Genomic DNA, 22,285 nt, shown 5'->3' on the forward strand with positions numbered 1-22,285 from the left:
TTTCTAAGGGATCGGAAGCCTTGCCCTGCCCGGGTAAAGAGCCAAGAAGGGAAGGGGGAGAGGAGTCATTCAATAATTCGTAGGGCTGACAGTCCCACCTTCTCTCCATCTCCACTCCCTTTCCCCTCACTTCCTCCTTGCTTTCCTTTCTTTCCCAGCTCGTGGGCGCCTGTGTTTAGCTTCATTTTCTTCTCTGCCCATTATTTTGCACATTTCTTTCTCCTCTCCCAATTCTGACTGCATCTCCCTCACCTTCGATCTTTCTCCTTTCTTCCTCTGTTTTTCCTTTTCCCATGTATTTCTTTTTTAAACTTATGTTAAATAGTCATGAGTGGACCTGATATATATTTTAATAGACTTTATAGTGTCTCATCTTTTTTTCTTAAGAAGAAAAGACATAAGAAATAAACGGCAAAAAAACGAAACACTTCAACGTATGCAAGTGTTTTTCTATTCTACAGGGCCCTTCATTGGGTTGTTACCACTTTTGTTTTATCCTTTTAGTCCTTTGGGGTTAGTGATCTCCCCCTGGGGTCCTCGCCCTGGCCTGGGGCAATGGTTCAAGAAGAAATCTTCGTCACAATCACCTAAGCCTAAACCTCAGCCCTACCCAGATCCCAAATTCTCTGGGTGGGACTCAGCAGTTTTAGGAATGTAGGTTAGCAAAATAACAGACTATTCATAATCCTTGACATTGATACATATCCTACAAGTATCTAATATATCAAAAGAACCTACTTAAACGTGCATTTGCTTTTTTAAAATGACAGCTTATGGACAAAAATTTCAATTATTGGCTTTAGTATTTCAAAATTAAAATTTGAGAAAAGAACAGGCCTGAATTGATTGACAAATACTATCAAAGTAGTCTTTAACAGAATTCCTTTGAGGTTGGGGTAGGTTAATTGAAGGTTGCTATTATGAGTTTCTTGGAAGGTATTTCAGAGTAGTTTAGTAAAGAGAGCTGACAGTCATTGTTGGAAAAACCATGGTCATTTAATGCAAGTCAATTCCTATAAGTAGGACCTAAACTATGACATTCTGCTGAAAGTAATCCTAGACTTGCAGTCAGAGAACTGCAGTCAGAGAACTGCCATGTTGGTTAAATATCAAAATACTTTGTGCTTAAGTAGAATTTTTTAAAAGGCATAAAAACTAGAGTTGCTTTCACCTAACATTCTCTTCAATTACTGCCTATAGACATTTTCTGGGTGGATTTTCAAGAGCTGTGTGCCTCTTGTAAGCAATTCATAGTTGACTTTTAGGAATGTTAGAAAATTAGACCCAAACACAGGCAATCCTGTTACAATTAGGATAATGAATCAAAATTTGTGCTTTTGATGTTCCAAGGCTTTGAACTCATGGAGCTTTGATATAATGTTTAACAAACACATATTTTTTCTATTATAAACAGCTTCTCAATCCCCAGGAAATTAAGCCAACGGAATGTATTTCTGGACTGGAATAGGCAAAATTTTTATTCAGAAACCAGAAAACTAATTTTGTTTTTAAAAATAGTGTTGTCGGAAGTTCCCCGTTTTTTCTAGAATATTTAGATTATCAATAACCGTCTTTACGTCAAAACATAAACAAACAAAGAGAATCAGAATAATTGCCAGTCATACCTTATTATGTGTCTGAGTCTGTCCAACCAGTATGAGGATGTTGGATGAGATGATAGACAGGCAGAAGTTAATTAGAATTATGGACCTCTCAGAGCGTATGTACCTAGCCAGAGAGAGAAAGAGTGCCCAACTTTAAAATTCAACGGAGAGATGAAAGATTCTGTATTATGCAAATTGGTGGAATGCATCCAGAAAAGAAATGCTAAAACGCAGCCTTTACAGGGGGAAAAAACATGAAAAACAGTTCTTTTAAATAAAGATTATTCTTAAAGACCCAGTTTTATAGTGACATGGCATGTCCAAGAGTCCTTCAGAGTTATTTTTGTCTTGAGACATTCGTGTGGACAACATGGCATTTCCAATAGAGCTTAAGTTGTGCATCTGTTATCAGTATAAATCTTTTTATACTAGAAATATAAAATTTCTTGGAAATATATCAATTCGTATAATTACCTCTATATATGTGTGCGTATATACTATGTTAATTATTGTATAAATCAATCAATAGAAATTCTAAGAACCCAAAAGAAAACTCCACCCAGATTCTGAAGTGTTCCCTTGTTTACTAGAAAGATGCCACGCCTTTCATGAAACCATGAACACTCTCATCCACCGTTCCATCCACTCAAGTATCTTTATGTAGTCAGGCTATTACTCTTTATATTTTTCTTTTCCTGAATAATTGTTCCAAAGAAAGAAAAAAGAAACTGAATCTTTATCTCCAAACACTAATCCAATCCACAAATGGTATTTCATCATTAGGCTGGAAGATTACTTGACGTATGCCATATTTTACCCTTATGAAGAAGTGTTTGTATATAGTCTGTTATACCATTTTTAAGTGCATCAAAAATGTTAGCCATGGAGAAAACTGCTCAGAATCAAATGTTCTGCCAGCTATTTACCCTGAAAGGGTAACAGCTATTTTGCTTTGCTGTACACCCTGTGGTAAATCACTTAGTGACAGTAACAAAAAGACACACTTGTACTTGCTGTGTGTCTGAGACTGTTCCATGTGTGTGGGAACATGCAATCACTTCCCCCAGCAGGTGTGGGCTTTCCCATGCAGCATTACAAGGGGTGCCAGAGATGGGGAAGCACTCTTTGGAAGGTAAAATCTATCAAATTTCTCTCTCTCTGTCTGTCTGTGAGGAATATTTAGGAAGAAGCTCCATATTCCATCACATATTTAAGAAAAGAAGGCAATACAAAAACAGGAGTAGAAACAAAATGTGAAAAGCAATTTTTTTTAATATAAAAGAAATGTCCTTTCCTCACAAACCAAACCCAAATAGGACCAACCTAAGTCGATTGTCAATGCAAAATGGCCTCAAGAGTTACTTAACATTGTCCCTGCATCACCAGCATCTAAACAGAGAAGAAACCACACGCTGGGATGCCGAAGACAACTTCAAATATTAAGTTGTTTCTTTTTTGTGGGTGGAGGATGTAACATAAAAAGTTTAAGGGCTGGACTAAATTGACCCTTTATATGATGCTAATGGCTCCCATAACAGCACAAACACAGAGTTGACATTATTAGAGTTTCAGTGATCTTATTTACTCTGTAAATAGGAAAATCATGGTAATAAAAAACTCAGACTGACCACCCTGAAGAGTCTTCAGATGTTTCCACTTTCATTAATGTTGAGTCACAGCATAGCCTTAAAAATTGCTATAAAATGTCCCAACTTTCAAAACTTTTTATAAATGCGCTTGATATTTTAAACAAAATTTATGAATGCATCATTTCAATATATGGATTAAAAGGACAGGCTCAGTTGCTTTGATGTAATGATATTACTCTACAGACCGCATGTGTAGATGGAGAGAAAACGCAGTGTATTAATTTTTTGATGAGCATTTCTAACGAACTACATGGGACACCAAAAAATTTCAAAATAGTACATTACATATAAAATAATTCTGATGTTTGTACATTTTACAAAACATTAGAAAATCAAAAACTTTAAACTTTTTAATTAGAAAAAAGGCAATAGGATCCTAACACGAGTATTATACAGTAATGTTACAAAGCAAATTTAATGTTTATAAAATGCATTCACTTGTTGTCATGCTATAAGTTTCACTTAATAATTTACGAGTCTTGAAATTTCTACCAAACTATTAAAATTACTCCAACTCTTCCACTTGTAATAGCAATGAGTTGATGGCCACCAACTGTTAGGAATCCACATTTACATTGTTTCTTGGTACTCTCTTCTATACTTCTCAGTTTCATGTTAAGTTTTGATAGATCCTTTCAGGTGTCTTGGTAATTCCTAGAAAACTATTGTAATAGGTGATTTTCCTGGATATTCTGGATTAAAGAAAACTTTATTATGGAAAATTAATCCTGTACTTCCTTGATAAATTTTATATATCATTTACACTGGCAGTGTTTGTGTTAGTGTTAGCTATTTGTACTGAGGGGTGAAGAGAAGGTAGAATCGGTGCCTGAAACCTAAATGCTGAGAGATGGAGCTCACTTAGTTCTAGATACTTCAGTAAGCGTGAATTATGGTGCTATTGTGATTGCCTAGTATCCTGGCCTTCAAACACTGTCTCATTTTCTGAGAAGTGCCTTTCAGGCAATTGTGGAAGAGAAAGTCATCTTCTCAGCCTTTGTCCATCTTGCTCTTGCATTACCAAGACAATGCCCACTCCCCTAAGGCCTGGACGCTGGATTCTCTGCCTACAATGCCATGCCGAAACCAAGCATTTCTTTCATTTCATGGGATTGGTCATACTTTATCAGATTGTCTCACTTTGTCAGTATTTCACTGCCAGATAACTCCCTCACAGGAAGGAAGAAACTCCACCATGTACCAGTGCCAAGGGAGCAAGAATGTACACATATTTTATTTTTGTATAGTACATGAAAATTTCACTATATTTGACAATTTAATATCCTGGACAATTAATTCTTACCCTCAAAAGTGTATAAAACATAATGGAGAACAATGACTTTCTTTTATATAAATTTCTTTTATTTATAAATATTTATAAATATCTTATTATTTTATTTATTTCTTTTAAATAAAGGATGCTAAATCAATTTCCTTATTAAATTATAATTAATTTTTCAACTGAATTGTTTTTTATCTTAAGTAAAAAGTAAGTAAAATACTAGGACTGGCTACTTTTGCCATTATAACATTACAAATATTCAGAAAATAATATGTAATTATCTATTTACTAATACAGTAACTTACTAGAACATTTTTTAATAATCAAATAGATATAAAAATGTTTAACATTTAAAATTTTAAAAATCCATGAGGAAGTTTGGCCATCTGGCTATGTACTGGTTACCAATATGTGAACAGACATAATAAACCTCACAGGTCTAACTCCTATTAAGAGAATAAGAATAAATTTTAGAGAAATACTAAATTTTCATAAAATACCAGCAGAAGCAATTTCAAATATTGTAGAACAAAATTTTCCAATCACCTCCCCTTGTTTTTGTACTTTTCTGGCTTCTTTTAATCAATTTGTCAAAATCTGACTCATTGGAAACATTCAACCAAGAGGCCTTTTCTAGAGCATTGTGGTATTCAGGTGGTGCATCGAGACTACAGAAGACTTTGCTCATTGTCTGGGACATACTGAAAGCATGTGTTTAAAACTTAAGAATTTGGAGACCATATTTCTATAACAGAGAAATTAATTTGACTGTACCGATTAAACTCTCAAGCTCACTAGCAAGTAGGATAAATAGAAACCAAATGGAGACTGAACTTGGGGTGTAAGAGCACCATGCTTGGGGGTGAGCGACTTGTTTCAGGCTACCATCATTTGAATTAGTAAGAAAAGTGTGTGTGTGTTTTGTTTATTTTCGCATCATAAGCAAATATGGACAAGATAAACATATATATTATTTATTATTATTGAGCTCATTTATTATAGCTCCATCACAGCAGTTATAACTCTGTTCTAAAAATAGTTCTTTCAGTAAAGTAGGAAGACAGGAGACATATGAGGGTTAGCAGCTTCCCTGATTTAACTCTGAATAGCAGAGCATCCAGTTTCCAGTGTATGAACTGATTACATACCTCCACAATGCTGCATAGACAACGGCTAGGGTGATCAAGGCCAGGCAAGAAAGGCCACTGCCTACTATGAGGGTAACTGAAGGTGCACCAGAGGATTCCATGATCTGCCAATTAAACAAAAGAAACAAAAACAAGAGAGAAGTTTTTAATAAGTTAAAGTAACTTCTAAACTCAGCAAAACTATTCTAACCCTCAAAAATAGCCAATCTAGTTGTTATAGTTACCAGATAATTACCCAGTAACCACCCTGTTCTCATACTCTCCACCTCTAAAGTGACTGGTTCTAGCTCCTCCCTCTCTCCCACTGTGAAGTAATGATTGCCTTAGAGTTTTAAAGGCTTGATTATGGCATATTACCCACTTACAGCTTCCTAAAATAAAAAACTGAAACTACAACTTCTTCTACATTCACATGTTAAATTTTCTCTAGCTGAAATTTGAAGCAGCATCAGTATTCATTTTTCTTCAACTAACTATAGTTTAGTTATTTCACAACATGTTTTTTGGTAAAATTTACTTGGTTCTCTCATTTACAACCCATTATGCTACCCAAATCTGGTACTTAGACATTGAAAAATGTTCAAACTTTCTGACTTTTGACAACTTTGTTCTAAGTCAAGTATTCTCTCATTTAATTTCACTTGTTTGCCCTCTAAGGATATAGAAGAAAATTAAATTTCAAATGCGAGACTATAGAATATATTTTGTGGGTTTTTTCCCCAAGAACAAAATATGTAGAGATAATTTTCACAATCCCAATATCAGTCCCTAAATACATGACCTTGAAACAAGCCTTATATCTCCTAAAACATATATAAAGATTACAAGCAGTCACTGACTTGAGAGGTTTCTTTCCTTGGACATTAACATGATGCTAACTAATGAAATCTGTTGTTTTTCATATTTTTCATATTGGAAATTTGAAGAAATACACTTTAAGATCAAGTGTGTTCCATACCTTAGATATGCACATTAAATTATGTTAGGTACTTTTTGTCATCAAAATAAGTAAGAAGAGTGATACATATTTAGGCCAAATTTAGACAGAAAGTCACATTTATCTTAATAATTATTTTTCAGTATTTCAATTTTTGAAATAATTTTTCAAAATACATTAGATGAGGATATTATTTTTCTTTTGGACAGTTTATACAGCTATCTTTTTCAGAAACTAGTTTTACAAATGTATATACTTTCAAGGAATGATTTTACAGTTTCTGATAGTCCATGCTTTCATGAAAACTTCATTTAATTTTTTAAAAATAAATATCCAAGGACACCCCCAGAAAACCTGTACTGAAAATCCAATATCCAATGCAGGTATGCAATATGTTTGGCTATAGTGTCTGGGATCTTCATTCTACTACCAACAGCATCCTCACAAATCCCCCAGAACAGCTTTCCAGTTCTAAAATAAAGGTTAAGTGGACAATTATTTTTATTTGAAAGTTTGCAGTATATTAGTAATACGATTGGAGTACATCCTCAAAACTATACTGCAGAAATTTCAAGTTAGAAGACATAAAAATGAGTAGAATTTAGTTACAGCACACCAGCTAGAATTCATCTCACCAAGCTACTGTAGCTAAGGAGGAGAGGAACCCAATTTTGCCCCCTTTGCAACATTTTCCATTTCCCCATTTAAAATGCAGTCCCCTGGAGAAACACTCGCCACAATGTCCCTGCCTTTGCATTAAAGCCGTGTTTTCCCTTTGTTACTTACTATTTCTCTAGGTTGCTGAGCCAAAATGGCGAAGGTAGAGAGACGATCACATAAGCATTTCGTATGGGATGCATCGGTAAGCACAGTTTTACATCCCTGGGTGGACCACGTTCCCAAAGACTCGTTCCTGCAAAGAGGGGGAGATTGGGGTAAATACGCCTGACGGTCAAATCCGTAAAAAAGAAAATGCAGTTTAACTGAGAGAATCGTCTACTGTAATTCCCGTACAGGAAAAAAAAAATCTACTTGTTGTTGAACAGGACGTAATTTAGATGCATCTCCAGTAATGCAAAGCGAGTGTTTGGAAAAAGCAGGCGGGCGGCGGTGCGGCGTGCAGAGAGCTGTCCAGCGCCGGAGGTGCTGAAACCGGGACTAGCTCTGTCCAGCCCTCTGCGAGGAACGGCGGCGGCGGCGGCAGCACGAGCAGCCGCCAGAGCGTTGGCAGCCACTTCCAAAGCTCGTCGGATCGTTTCAAACACTCAGAGAGTAAAGAGGCTTTTTATATTTTCATACCAGCTCTGATTCCCTTCCCGTATTTTTGGATCGTGAATGCTGGCTTTTAAAATGCGGATTTCTCTGAAAAGCTTGCCTGAAAGGTTACATAGCTTGGGTTGGGTGATAGGATCTTCTCCGCTGCTGGTTAGGGATTTTTCCTCCCTTTAGAATTAGCTGCTGTGAAAATTTCACCCTGGAAACGGGAAGCAGCAGCAGCGGCATCAGCTGGTTCCAACTCTCATTGCCTTTGCACGGTATCCAGGGGAGGGGTGGGTTTCAGACACAAGCTTCTCACTCCACACTTCACTCAGCCCAACACGCCTCTGAAGCCCTTGACATTTCTTCCTCTGACCCGCCTCTTTGCCCTGGGGTAGAAGCATTAAGCTAACCCCAAGTCTGCTAGAATATTTAGAGGAACAACCCCACCCCAAAGTCAGGTAGGAAGCGGGGAAGAGGGCCTGCTTCAATTTTCTCTTTGGTGTAGCCATGCAAAATTCTAAAGCATATGGTTTATTTCCCACCCCAGCAGAACAATAAAAATGGTATCAACCTACGCCTTCTTAGTAGGGGGGAAGGATGGGAGAGAGCCCTTCCACCCCCAGCTGAACTACTCTACAGGAAGAGGAAGAAAAGGGGAAAAAAGCTATGGAATTCAACCAATCAACTTTATTATCATTACACGTGTTACACACTGAATGCACCAATTGTCACCTCCCCTCCCCCAGCATGGAAACTCTCCAGTGTGCAAAGCTGTGTGTATGTGTGTTTTTAAATTTCAAACCAAGTTACTACCTGTACTAAAATTTACTCTAAAACTTGAAAAGGATAACATAAGGCTTGATGTTAATTTTGATATGGTACTCAGATTTCACCTACTCTGTCTCTGAATGCCTAAAGCTATTGGGTTAAATATGCATGCAGTCTATTTGAGAGATTGCAATGAGAGAGGTTTCTCTGTGACAGTTGGACTTTCAAGGTGCGCTACAGAATATAATTCACACTTATCCCTTTTTAGAATCTAGAAGCAACATCTTTTTAATATTCATAATTGATATCGTTAATATTCATGACTCAAAATATTCTTAATTACGACTTCTTTTAAGAAGGAATACACTGTATTTGGGGAGAGCTATATAAAAATTATGCCTAAGTTTGCCCAAATACTTCTAAGTATTAGCCAATTCAAAATTTGGTAGGTCTCCTTTCTTTCTCATGTGGTCATGCAACGATGCCAAATTTAAAGAAATATATATCAGTTATAGCTTCAACCAACTGCAACAGTATTAAATTACAATTCTACCTAAGCATAGCAGCACTTCAATTTATTTCGTTGGCTGTCTGTCTCTTATCTTCTTGTGACAAACAGTTAAGGCCAAATGAAAAACATTTATCTTAGCTGATTAAAGTTTAAAGAAGAAAGATACACTTAGGAGAATCTGACATGTTTTAAAATGTAACATCTGAATTATTCATCCTTGGTGGCAGCTGTACTTTAACGCAGTATCTGTGCTTTCAAGATGGAGTCCAGTACTTACACTTTTCACATTCTGTGGCTATGACCACTAAACCAATTCAAAATCTTAACAGGGAAAAAACTTTACTGTTTTTGAACTCATATGAGACAAAGTTATATGTTTATAGCCAGGTAATGAAAGTTTGTTTACTTAAGAAAACATTAACGTCACTAAACTTGGGTTGTCAGATATGAAGTCCACGTTCAATATAATGTTTCCAGAATCTGAAGATTCTGTAAAATGGATACGACATCTTTAGAAAAGTAGGTCAATTTACTTTCCTTTGTACAGTGATTGCATTGCTGACCTGGCCCAGCCACAGGCAAAATTGGGAGGTAAGTTACACCGGTCTCTATGTTTTAGTGTTTCACTCCCTTCAAGCATGAACTGTGTCTCACTGGACCCCTTTCACGTGTACCTTGAGCCTGTGTAACATCTGTCCTCACCTTTCTTTGAAATTATTAACCCTTTGTTGACTTTCTTTAAATTTGTGGATAATAATAAGAGTAACTGAGTACAGCTTGACGCACTTTTCCCAGCTCAAAACAAAGATATAAAACACAAAATAATGCATCTGATAGGAGAACAACAGAATTTGGAGCAGATGTGTAGGAGAGAAGATCTTGAAACGTGAGGGGGTAACTACGGACTTTTACATTTGGTCACTCCCAAGAGTTGACCAATAAGAAGTATGAGGCCATTCTGATGGTAAATTCTTTATTGTTTCATAAAACCTCGTGATATTTTAAAAACACATAAACTAGTTCTTAGGAACTAGTTTTTTAAATCACTAGCATACATGTCACTATTATTACAAAACCTATAGCACGTGTCACCTGTATTTTCAAACATTTTATAGCTTATTCCTACTCTACAAAACTCTTTGAAAACGTGGTACACGTGTCTGATTGATTTCAGGGAGACCTTGTCAAGCAACTGATACATGGTAGAGCTAAGGTGAAGCAAATCACTTCCCTAATCTGCACTGAACAAGGTTTTAAACGTGTGAACTATTCCAGCAGTCACATGAGCCTTCCAACGTCATAGTTTCACATGCTATGATTAACGGTATATCTGTGAATTATTCTTCGTTTTTAAGTCTAAGTTGTGAGCAATAGGGTAAACAAATACAATGAAATATGTATGAACATTAAAGCATAATAAAAATAACAGACATGATGTCAGAAGCAAACACAGAATGATGACACAGACATACACATTATACTGAAAATCACATATATTTTTTTTTCCTAGTGTCTTCTCTGGGCATAATTTTTTTTCAAAAATAACTAGGCCTGCAGAAACCCATCGAACCAGCACGTTCTTTGTTGGTTACACCTACATTCACTCATGTTAGCTGTTAGCTGTCATCTGTATCACTTCTCCTTCTTCCTATTATTAGGCTGGCTAAAAGAAGAAATAATCTCCTTGTCCCAAGTATTCAAAAGTACATGCCCACAAGCACAGAATTCTCTGAGAACATAAGATGCAAAATCTATTACTTCCCAGCTTAAAATTTAACTGAGACCTTTCCCCAATTTCCTGAGTCTCCAGAATTTATTTTTGGATCTGAGAATGTCATTGGGTTCTTGATTTCATGGGAACTTTAAATAACATAGCGTAGGAATATTTCTCTAGTATTTAAGATTAAAGAAAAAATTATCTGTTCACTCCAATAAGCTGTTTAGTAAAAAACTGATAGCAAAAACTTACAGTGACACATTTCAAAACTGTTTCCAGAAATCAAACTTGCATCTTTTTAGACTCCAGTACAACCAGATATTCCGCTTGAATCAGCCTTTTATAAAACTGTTTATTCTACTTCATAATAAATCACTACATAAAGTACTTATTATGAATAAGCTATACACTTTAGCAGGTTTATCATCTTTTAGGATATTAATGATCCATTTATTCAAAATCAAAATAGCTACAACAGAAATTTTTTAAAAATTTACACGCAATTTCTAAGTACACCATCCTTACAATGTATGTGTACTGGAGCAACTTTCCCAATCACAGCAGTTATTAATTTCTAAAACTCAGGTGAACCTACACCATTTTTAACGCATACGTTACACCCAAATGAATGATACCTATTTGCCTCTTGGTGTAAGTTATTCTCATAGTACACAAAATTTTGGAGTACAAATGAGAAAATGTTCTCAATTTTGAGTTGAAACATTCTTTGAGGGCAATTTCTACTTTTCAGGACACTGCAAATACTGAGAACACTCTTACCTCTAGCAACTGTTAATATGTCAAAACACAGTGAATCATAAAATTAAAAAGTTTTGCTAGAAGTAAACCTAATGATCATCTAGCCCATTGGTTCTCAACAATTGTAGTCCATCAAAGTTACCTAGAGACATCTGAAAATTCAACCCTAGGGTGGGGCCTGGGCATTATTACTTCTCTACTGCTCCCAGGATGACTCTAGTGCAGAGCCAGGGTTGAGAAGCACGGATCTATCCCAACCCCTCAGTTTCACAGATGAGGAAAGAGAAGTATAGAGAATTTAGGAAACTTGTTTTAACTCACAGAGTGAAAAGCAAAGCTGGGCTTCTCATTTCCAGACTAGAGATTTTTTAATGCTAAATTTTAATTGTAATCTGTTTTAAAACAGAATGTAATGAACGTGTCCTATGCAGTTTTAAGAAAATCTGAATTCCATGCCTATTTACACTTGCAAACATTGTGGCACCAGTCTCATAGTTTTAAAAAATATGAGTTATCAATCAAAGTTAGCTAAAGATAGATATTCATACTCTATAGCTTACATCTTATTTTTTTAAAGTGATATATCCTATGACATTAAAGAAAAACATTGATTTTATACCAATTTTTCATGACATAAAGCATCTCCTATTTCTTTAGTGAGACCATTTACTGTTTGAGGGTGATAAAAAAGTTTAAATTCCAAATTCTGAAAGCATGATAATGGGTAATAGGTAAAAGTTACAAGTTCTGGGGGCCGGCCCCATGGCCAAGTGGTTAAGTTCGCGCGCTCTGCTTTGGCGGCCCAGGGTTTCGCCCTTTCGGATCCTGGGTGCAGACATGGCACCACTCATCAGGCAACACTGAGGCAGCATCCTGCATGCCACAACTAGAAGGACCCATAATTAAAATATACAACTATGTACTGGGGGGATTTAGGGAGAAAATCAGAAAAAAAAAAAAAAGAAGATCGGCAACAGTTGTCAGCTCAGGTGCCAATCTTTAAAAAAAAAAAGTTACAAGTTCTTTTTCCCTTCTAAAAATGATATCCTCTGTATTTTGACTTAATGGAAGACTGTGATTCTAAGTTATTTTTATATCAATCATGATGTTGTATAAGGTATTGTAAATATTTTAGTATTACTAAAATATATATATTTTACTATGAAAAGAATAACACCAACATGAAGCACATATACTTCATTCATTGGGATGAATTGAGAAGTGGGCACTTTGCTACTCCCAGGAAGAACACCTGCCATCCACTATGCTGGGCCTGGATTAATAGTGGCCCCTCCATACTGTGACACAAGATTTCCAACTTGTTACCTGGAAATGAACCAGTTCCAGGAATATTCTACTCTTAGATCTTCCTCACACCTCTCTATGCCCAGTAATACTTTCCATCAAACTCTAGAATATTGGTTGATAAATTCCTCTTACTTTCTTCATTTGTAAAATTCACATTCTCCACACCAGCCTGGGATATTAGCGCTTTTGAGAACTGTGTCTTGTTTGACTTTGAATCTCTAACCTACTGCTTTTCACTTACTAGGGACTTAATGATAAATGTTAGTTCATTCAATTTAATAATTATTTACATTTCAAGGGATGGTTTTTAATACTGCTGGATCCAGACTGTCTTAGCTCTAATTTACTTTCTGTCCTTCAGCATATAGTAGAAATGCAATCTGAAGAGTATCAGTGTATATTAATAAGCTTATCTACTTGCTTTTGGTCTTCAAACATCATCTGATGATGAACTCTGAAAGACTCAGCCTCCTGTAGTGAATATGTTCAATGCGGCAGTGAGGCCTGAGTCTTCACTAACCAGTCAATAAGCATTTAGTGAGTACTTTTCAAATGCCAATGTAGAAGACACATAAAAAAATAACATATTTTCTTTCTTAGACAAGCTGACAATCTGGTTGGGAAGACCACACACAATCCAAGAATTCGTAATTCGACAAATTAATCCAGAAAATGCAGTCAGTTCTACCCTTCTATTTCAACCACCATCATCTCTTGCCTGGAGAAATCTCATCACTGGGCTTCTTGTTTCCACTCTTGCCACCTTACACTCAAGTTCAAATTCAACACAGCAGCCAGAGTGGTCCTGTTGACATATATGTCAAATCATGTCACTCTGTCCAGAACTCTATCAATGGTTCTTCCAATGTGACTTGGAGTAAAAGCAAAGCCCTTCCAATGACCTACAAAGACCTGTACAACCTGGTCTGTCACCATCTTCTAACACACTTGCCTTTGAAACCACACTGAGCTCCTTGTTTTCTCAGCTTGGCATTTTGTGCTGGCAAATCCCTTGGCCCAGAATGCATTCCTCAAAGATATTCACATTGCTTATTCACTCGTGTAGGTCTCTGCCCTTATGTCATCCAACCAGAGATGTTGTCACTTACTATCCACAGTAAGATAGTAACTCTCCTTCTATAGGAGGTTAAAGATGGGTACAAATTCTATATAACTCTTCTCATCAAGAGGAGGAGTTTATCTCCCCTTCCTTTGAATTTTGGTAAGCCTTGTGACTTATTTGATGAGAAGAATGCAGTGGAAGTGATGTATGACTTCTCAGCTGAGGCCTCAAGAGGCCTTATAGTTTCCACTCTCATCATCTTGAAATTCCGCTATCATGAGAGGTAGCAGCCCAGGCTACCCTCACTGAGGATGACAGACTGGCACCAACTACCAGACATTTGAGTGAGACGATATTAGATGGTCCAGCCCCAGGTTGAATTGCCAGATGACTGCAGCCTCATGAATGACACCAGATGAGACCAACAGAAGAACCAACCAGCTGAACTCAACCAAATAACTGAACCACAGAATCGTGAGCAAATAAAATGGCTGCTGTTTTAAGCCACTGAGATTTGAAGCGGTTTGTTACATAATAATTGATATACTATACAATAACTTCCCATGGGCCCTTTGCCCTTACTCTGATCTGTTCCTGCCCACAGCACTTATGACATCTAACAGATATATTACATATATATTTTTTTCATTCATTTTTTGCCTGTCTCTACTTACTAGAATGTAAGCTTCATGAGGTCTGAGATATTGTCATATTCACTTCAGTATACCCAGATCCTGAAACAGAGCTTGACACATGATGGGTGCTCAATAAATATTTGCTGAATGAATACCTGGTAGATTTTGACCTGACAGAGTTGGCCTTTCCTGCATCAGTAATTCATTTGTTTATTTAGCAAATATTTACTCAGCGTCAAATATGATGCAGACCCTGTACTAGGTTATTTTGTGGACATATTAGATTTCCATTTTGCCCTTTGGAGCTTGAGAGCTCCACTGGAAATTACCTTGCAGGTGTAGTGTCACTGCCTTTTTGTCATTAAATACACATTAAAACAAAGAATATGCTATTCTTGAGGGTCACTGAACATCATTTACGAGAACGGTAGCACTAATTTTATTGCCAGTAATATCTTTTATTTATTTGTTTACTTATTTATTAAGCTGTGGTAAGAACACTTAACATGAGATTTATCTTCTTAACACATTTTCAAATGTACAATATAGTATTATTGACTATAGGCACAATATTGTACCTCAGATCGCTACAATTTATTCATCCTGCATAACCAAAATTTAATACCTGTAGAAATGCCCCATTTCTCCCCTCCCAGGGGAGATGATGTATGACTCCCACCATTCCAAAAGTACAGGCAACAAAAGCAAAAATAGACAAGTGGACCATATCAAATTAAAATGCTTCTGCACAGCAAAGGAAACAAATATCAGAGTGAAAAGGCAACCTACAGAATGGGAGAAAATACTCACAAACCATATATCTGATGAGATTAATATCTAAAATATGTAAGGAACTCCAACTCAATAGAAAAAAAAATTAAAAAATGGGCAAAGTGTTATTTTTGTTGTTGCTTTTTAAATTGGAAATAGAGTAGAAAGGAGTATGGGAAGGAATAATATTAAGGAAGGCAATCTACTGGGTTATAAATATGCAGAAATATCTTCACCATGATTTATTAATAATTAAAGATTAAAATATGCTAGCTGCCATGATTAATTAGTCAATAGGCAAATAATAATAATCACAGTAATGAAAATAACAGCTAACATTTACTGAGTGTCTACTCAATGTTAGATGCTGTGGTAGATGCTTTAAATACACGTTTTTAAAAATCCTAAAATAAAATATCAAAATAAATATTATTGTTATTTTCTCAGATAGGAAAATTGAGACAAATGAGCTAATGCCTCCATCCAGGTCATGAGGACCCTGGAGACGAAAGAGAGTAGAGTTGGAAGTGGCCTGCTTATCTCAATCTGTATAATATCCATGCAAATCCTGGACCACTGACCTTTGGCTTTATTATTATATGTTTAAAAGAAATAAATGGACCCAAGAGATTATAACTTTCCTAAGGCCATCCAGCTAGTAAAGGACTCTGCCAGGAATAAAGCCCAAGTCTGTATAACTTCCAAGCAGATTCCGCGTCCTCTGTTCTCTCAGTGGGGGGTAGATACAACGAGAGAGCACAGTCAGAGTCAGGAATACACAGGGAGAACACTCAGAGAGAGGGATGGATTTGGGAGAATTAAAATCTCACAGAAAAATAGTGGGGAGAACTTCATGAAAAGGAGACTGGTCAAAGGCCAAATACTTAAGAAAATGAAAAGATGTAGCTTGAGAATGGTCACTGTGGGCACAGAGGAGGACACCGAGAAGCTTTAAGAGAATAATTTTAGTATACAGCTCAGATGAAAATTAGATTTCTCAGAGTTAAAAAAGGAACATTGCGATATCAAAGAGTTCAGCAACAGAAGGAAAAAGATTGCATGTGAGTCAGATAGCACAGAAAAACAAAATTGCCAATTTTTTTTTACTTTGAGGTAGGAATCAGCCTCCTAACACCTTCCAATGCAGATCTAAACAGTGCAGGCAGACAGATTGTGATAGAATGTATCAATGATGAGAAAGGAGTTCCACAATCTGATTCAGAACATCGATGAGGGAGTTGATGTTATAAAGAAGAGAAAAAAATCTTCTACTGAAACTCCAAGGGGAAAGCTTTATTTCTTTGAATAAAATGAAAGAAAATTCAAGAATAAAGTTCCATTTATACCATTTTAAGTATTTCTTCCTCAGAAATTTTCCAAAAGTTTGTTTCAACCACCAAAAAAAAAAAAGAGCAGAATCTGATGTGGGCAGAAAAGAGACAGTTTGGGGGCATATGGAAATAGAACTTTGAATGGAACTGAAGAGGGCTGCCATTATACACTTTAATTGATGGTATGTATGGTATGCCTAATAAAATAACAAAATACACTTTAGTTCTGTATATAACCAAATTAAGACAGATTTCCAAAGTCATTCTTGAGTGTAGGTAAGGGCAAGTCCTAATTTTTTTCTCTCATTTCTTTTCAAGAGACTTTAAAATGCCTTGAGCACTGACTGTTAATCTCAAAAATCACAAAATAGTCCATTGTGTTTGAATATTTTCTCTGTCAAAATAACTGTTTACCTAGGCTAGTAACCAATTTTTAGTCTGATATAATTTGCAACAGCTGAAATGCAAAACCCTGAAAAAGGAAGATTATTGAAATAAAATAGAGCAAATTTAAACATATGTTACTTTCCACACTGGTTCTCAGTCAATCTGGACACAAAGCCAGTCCTGAGATATGACTAGACCATTGTAAATTTACAAAACAACAATATGCATCCAAGATATCACCAGTTTAAAGTTAACTCATTCACTTCCTGATTCTAATGGCTTTTGTTTCACATTCATTTTGCAGAGGATTAATCCCAAATGGGTAAAATCCACACAGAAAAAAGACTGGAAATGTATTTGACAAAATTAACAACAGCTGTCTCAGGGTATTAAATTTGGGTATTATCTTTTGCTCCTTTTTATTTTTGTACCTTTCCATTTTTCCTATATGACTATATTACCCCTATAATCAGAAAAAATTTCTTTTGAGATTCAAAAAGAAAATTATATGAAATAGTATCAAGCTAACATAAATTATCAGAAGATTAATTCTTTTATTGTCTTTATTTGTAAGAAATAAACATTTCTTAAGTACTTTTATAACTTGAACCAAAATAGCCCCCTCACCAGAAAACTAAAGGAGATAACTAAGGAAAATCTGCATACAGCTTTAGAAACGTGTAAGTATTTATATGTGATGTGGGCATATAAGAGAGTTCTAATTTCAAATAGATTCTCCAAGTCTTTTATTCTTAGATATCAAAAGTCATTTTGTAGCACATGAATATTTCCTTTTAAGCTACAGCAGCATCATGGCGCACTGAACTGAATTAATAATGGTTGGGTTCACAGACTGATGTTCATTTTTATTACTTTTCATTATTTACCAGGGAGGTAATCTTATGTAATCTTTTGCTAAAGTTACATAAATAATCTACCCAGATTTGTAGTGATAAGGCAGACTTTGCAAATTGATACTTAACCACTGACTTACAATGGTCATCTTTAAGCCTTAACCATTATTTTGTAGAAGGCCCAGCAGAAGGACAACTTACAAGAAAGCAAATAGTTCTACGCCTGAAAATGAAGATCAACTGTTTCTCCTAAAATTTATACAACATATTTTGGGCAGTTGTGGATGCTTCCACTGTTGCTAACACCTCTAAGTTAAATCACTATACTGTTAAACATCATCTACAAAAAATATTCTGTATAACACTGTGAAAGGGACATCTATGATTCACAACATTTTTCTGTACCCCCTGGCACTAGAAATTTCAACAGCAAAATCACTGAGTACACATCTTAGGCAGCTATGTGTACTATATAACTTTTTTCCCCATTCCATTTGGAATTATAATTATGATGTGGCTTGGTTGTAAACTGATCTAGTCATGCTTTTGGCATTGGGTCACAGGTTAGCTGTTTTCTAAGTTGAAAATTTGAGCACATTCTTGCAATGTTAACGCAAACAGGAAGAATAGTTCTCAACAATTTACTGTTGAGATGTGAAGCTGAGAGATCAGTTAGAGGCTGAAGCTTAATTCACTCAACATTCAGACCCTTTATTTCTAGATAAAGCTAAGAATACGTGATTTTGATATCAGAGTTATTAGTTTCAAGAAATAGAAATTTTAAATCTTGAGTTAATCATACTTCAAAAAATATGATTCATCATTGCCTACATAGGAAATGCAAAGCTGAGGATTCACTGGACATTTGTATGTGTTAAAAGACTATTTGGATGGCATGATATTCTTAGAACTCTTGAAAAGGGAGGCCTGAGGATTAGGGGGATGTTGTTCTGCTCACTTCCTCCGTGTATTGTGTGTAGTTTGGATCCTGGATATTAGCAGAGGGGAAAAGGAAACGATTGACATGGCAGAACCAAGTATAACTATCTACAAACACATAGAAATGAAATAAGGTGATCTGTATATGAAAAACTGATTCAAATAAAATATAAACTAAGAAAATAATCTGTTCACAAAAATCGAGTAGTTCATAGTCATACATTTATTCAACTAACACACTAATTTTGCACCAGCCCCAAATATCACTGATTTGCAACTATTGAATTCTTTGAAAGTAATCAATATCCCAGCATTGCAGTGTTTAAAGTGAAAAAGCCCACTCAATAAAAGCTAGGCTGCCAACGTTTTGTACCCGCTTGATGATGGAGACGAGTACATGCGGCAAGTCAAACTGTATAATAATGGCTTCAGTAAATATTAGAGAAAGGTTTTTCATCTGTTTTTTCCTTCTAATTAAAATTACACTTGGAATTTGCTGTGACTAGTTTCAAAAGAGCTTGCAAAGTTTCCTCCCTTTTATGTCATCCATAGAATCTGCGGGAAAACAAATATCTTTATTCTGTCTATAGCTCCTCAGATACGGCAGTGGGAAACTTGGCTTCTGGTCTCAGCTGCACCAGCAGCAGCGACAGGGTGCTGTTATCCAGAGGAAATCCCTGGCTTAACCTGGGGCTCAGCATCCTCATTTATAAAGTTAGACAGGTGCACATTCTAGCTATCTTATAGGGATATTGCATTGATAAAATGCAAGATAATAGATATCCTCACCAATTATTTATTTAGTGGTTATACAGGCCAGGAATTATTAATGGGAATGAAAATAATTTTTCTAAAAGTTAAATGTTGTATATAAATGCAATATATTACCATGATGATCACACGTACCATTTTATTGACAAGAAAACCATGTCAGAGGAGTCAAGTGACAAGAACAAGATTATCCATCAAAAAGTATCTCTCTTATGGTGACACCATAATGTTTCCAGGCTAAGAGGGGAATACCAGAGTCCAGGTTTGGAAGACCCAAGGTTAAAAGAAAGAAGGTAATTAATGTCCTTCATGAAGAAGGAAAGAGATGGTATGAATCAATTTTCACCATGAATTTTTTTGTTACTATAAAGTTTTTAAGAACTGGAAAGAGAACCCTGGATTAGTAAATCTCTTTGGAATCATACAGTCACACAGCCAACAGCTAAATCACGTATTGTTTTGAAGTCATGGGTGGCTAGTGAAATACCAGGAGAGAAGTATACAGTATCAGTGAAAGGATCCATGTCACATCCTGACATAAAATGCAAAGGATGTAATCTTCCTATATCCCAAACACTGCCATTACTAAGAAATTATCAATAGAAACCTTCTATTCAAAGGACTTTCTTTGGAAATTATGAGTATTTAAAATAAATGCCCTGGGAGATATGGTCAAAGATAGAAACATATGAAATTACAAAATGTAGTGATTTCAACAACCTTGTGGCTGTGAGGGAACTTGAAGGTAGATGTCTTTTGTGGGAGGCCATAGATTGCCCAGCCCCCCAAAAACAAGAGGTTAGGAAAGCGAGGCCATGGTAGCTGCTTCTGCTGACAAGGGTTCACGGAGAAAGGATTGTTCTAAGGCTCCAGAACATCTCATACCACTGACCTGGCCAGTCATCTGCCAAGCTACACACTGTTGACTCCATGGCAACGTGACCAGAGAGCAGCAATGGAAAAGCGATAGCAGCCCAAGCTTAATCGCTTGATGACAGCACACGCAGAAGGATGACACGGAGGTGGAGGTCTTTCATGAATTATGTAATGTGGCTTTCTAAGTTCAATGCTTAAGGATGCTTAATGCTTAAGTTGATTTTTAAAGTCTGATATACAATTTGAAAGGACAGTATTCTTCTATGAATTTATGGGTGGGTGAAATTAAAGTTTTTTGGTGCTTATTTGGACACCCCAAAAATATTGACTTTCAAAATTTATAGAACATGAAATTTGTAAATTTATACACCATGCTTTAATGGCTTCTTTTGTGCTTGGCACAGTACTAGGCATAAGGATTTCAAAGACTGAAAGATACACGTAGTCCCTGCCCTCAAGCATAGTGTGGAGACAAATACACAGCTTGTCCACTCCCACCTTGATTAAGAAAATTCCAAAACCTAAAACCCAATTAGAAACGGTAGGGGGGTGGCTAGTGATCTGGTGACAAAGAGGAAGAAGCGCATGAATCCATTTCTCCAAGGCTTGGCATTTAAAGAAACACGTCTTTCCACCTACTTAAATAAATGAGCATTCTAGCTTCCTATTATGATGTTCTGGCTTCTTAATACATTCATAAGGCAAGTGGTGAAAATTCATGGCTGAAGGACAGCACTGAACCCTCCATGGCGTAATTAACATTTTAATGAGCAGTCGAGGCCTTTCCTGTTTTGGATCTCAACCGTGGGTCTCCTGAGTGGATCTCAATCTGTTGAGCTCCGAGAATGAGATAATTCTGTCTTGGTGAGACTTGAAACAAAAGTCCATCACACAGGCCTTGTTTCAGCTCAATACCACTCCCTCCCTTGTCAGCAGAGCTCGCTTCTTTCTATTCGCATGTGCCGTGTCAGAGTCCAACAGCTAGCGTTCAGCTCTGGTTTCCTTTTTAGCAAGTACAAAAACTGTAGCCTCAACACTCACACTCCAGGACTGGCTAATTTTCAGTAAATGACCGACTAATTGCAAGTTCCCCTCATTTGCAAGGTGCAGTGGGCTAACTGCTATTTGGGGACACAATAATTTGCAGAGGAAGCATTGGGTAATGCTTGTAATTTAATTATTTGCAAATCAAACTTTGCCTAATACACCAAAGGCACTAAAGTTCTTCATTGGAGACAAGTTTGAAGGTCATTAAAGAGCTATTTGTTACGAGGTTTCAGAGAGCAAAGTACCTAAAAAATGTTCTAATGGATAGAAAAACACTTTTATTCGCAGATAAAAATCTTTCAAAAACATTAAAAGCCAATCTCCTTATTTTCATTACTAGGCAAAAAAAAGTGTCACAAGAAAAATTCCTGTGGGAAAGTTTCAAGCATCTTAAAAATGAGGCTTATAATAGAAAAGCCTTCTCTGTCATAATTAATATAGCATCACTAATATAAAACCCGGGCTGCTTCTCCCATCGTCATATCTCATTTCTGACTGCTGCAGACCCATTACTATAATGTAGCACAATATACATTATATTATTATTCTTATTAGGTAAAGGCTGCAGAATCTCATGGAATTTTGACATTTATTGCTTGGTGACAATAAAGCATAGCTCAAGTTATTTCTAAAGATGTGAACACTAATAATCCTCATAGATACTGAAG

The 22,285-nt window shown here is 36.2% G+C and overlaps 1 protein-coding gene across 5 annotated transcripts in view; it reads right to left on the minus strand.

The window, feature by feature from the left end:
* The window catches only part of ADGRB3 (adhesion G protein-coupled receptor B3), a 645,087-nt gene that overhangs the window by 129,476 nt on the left and 493,326 nt on the right, over window positions 1-22,285 (minus strand). For all 5 annotated transcript variants that reach the window (XM_070514627.1, XM_070514626.1, XM_070514625.1 and 2 more), the window contains 3 exons: window positions 7,407-7,533; window positions 5,684-5,787; window positions 1,626-1,728 (listed from right to left, as the gene is read on the minus strand). In XM_070514627.1, coding sequence (XP_070370728.1) covers window positions 1,626-1,728; window positions 5,684-5,787; window positions 7,407-7,533 — 334 coding nt within the window. The remainder of the gene's footprint in view (window positions 1-1,625; window positions 1,729-5,683; window positions 5,788-7,406; window positions 7,534-22,285) is intronic.

The sequence above is a fragment of the Equus asinus genome, chromosome 8, assembly GCF_041296235.1.
Source record: "Equus asinus isolate D_3611 breed Donkey chromosome 8, EquAss-T2T_v2, whole genome shotgun sequence".
Lineage (NCBI taxonomy): Eukaryota > Metazoa > Chordata > Mammalia > Perissodactyla > Equidae > Equus > Equus asinus.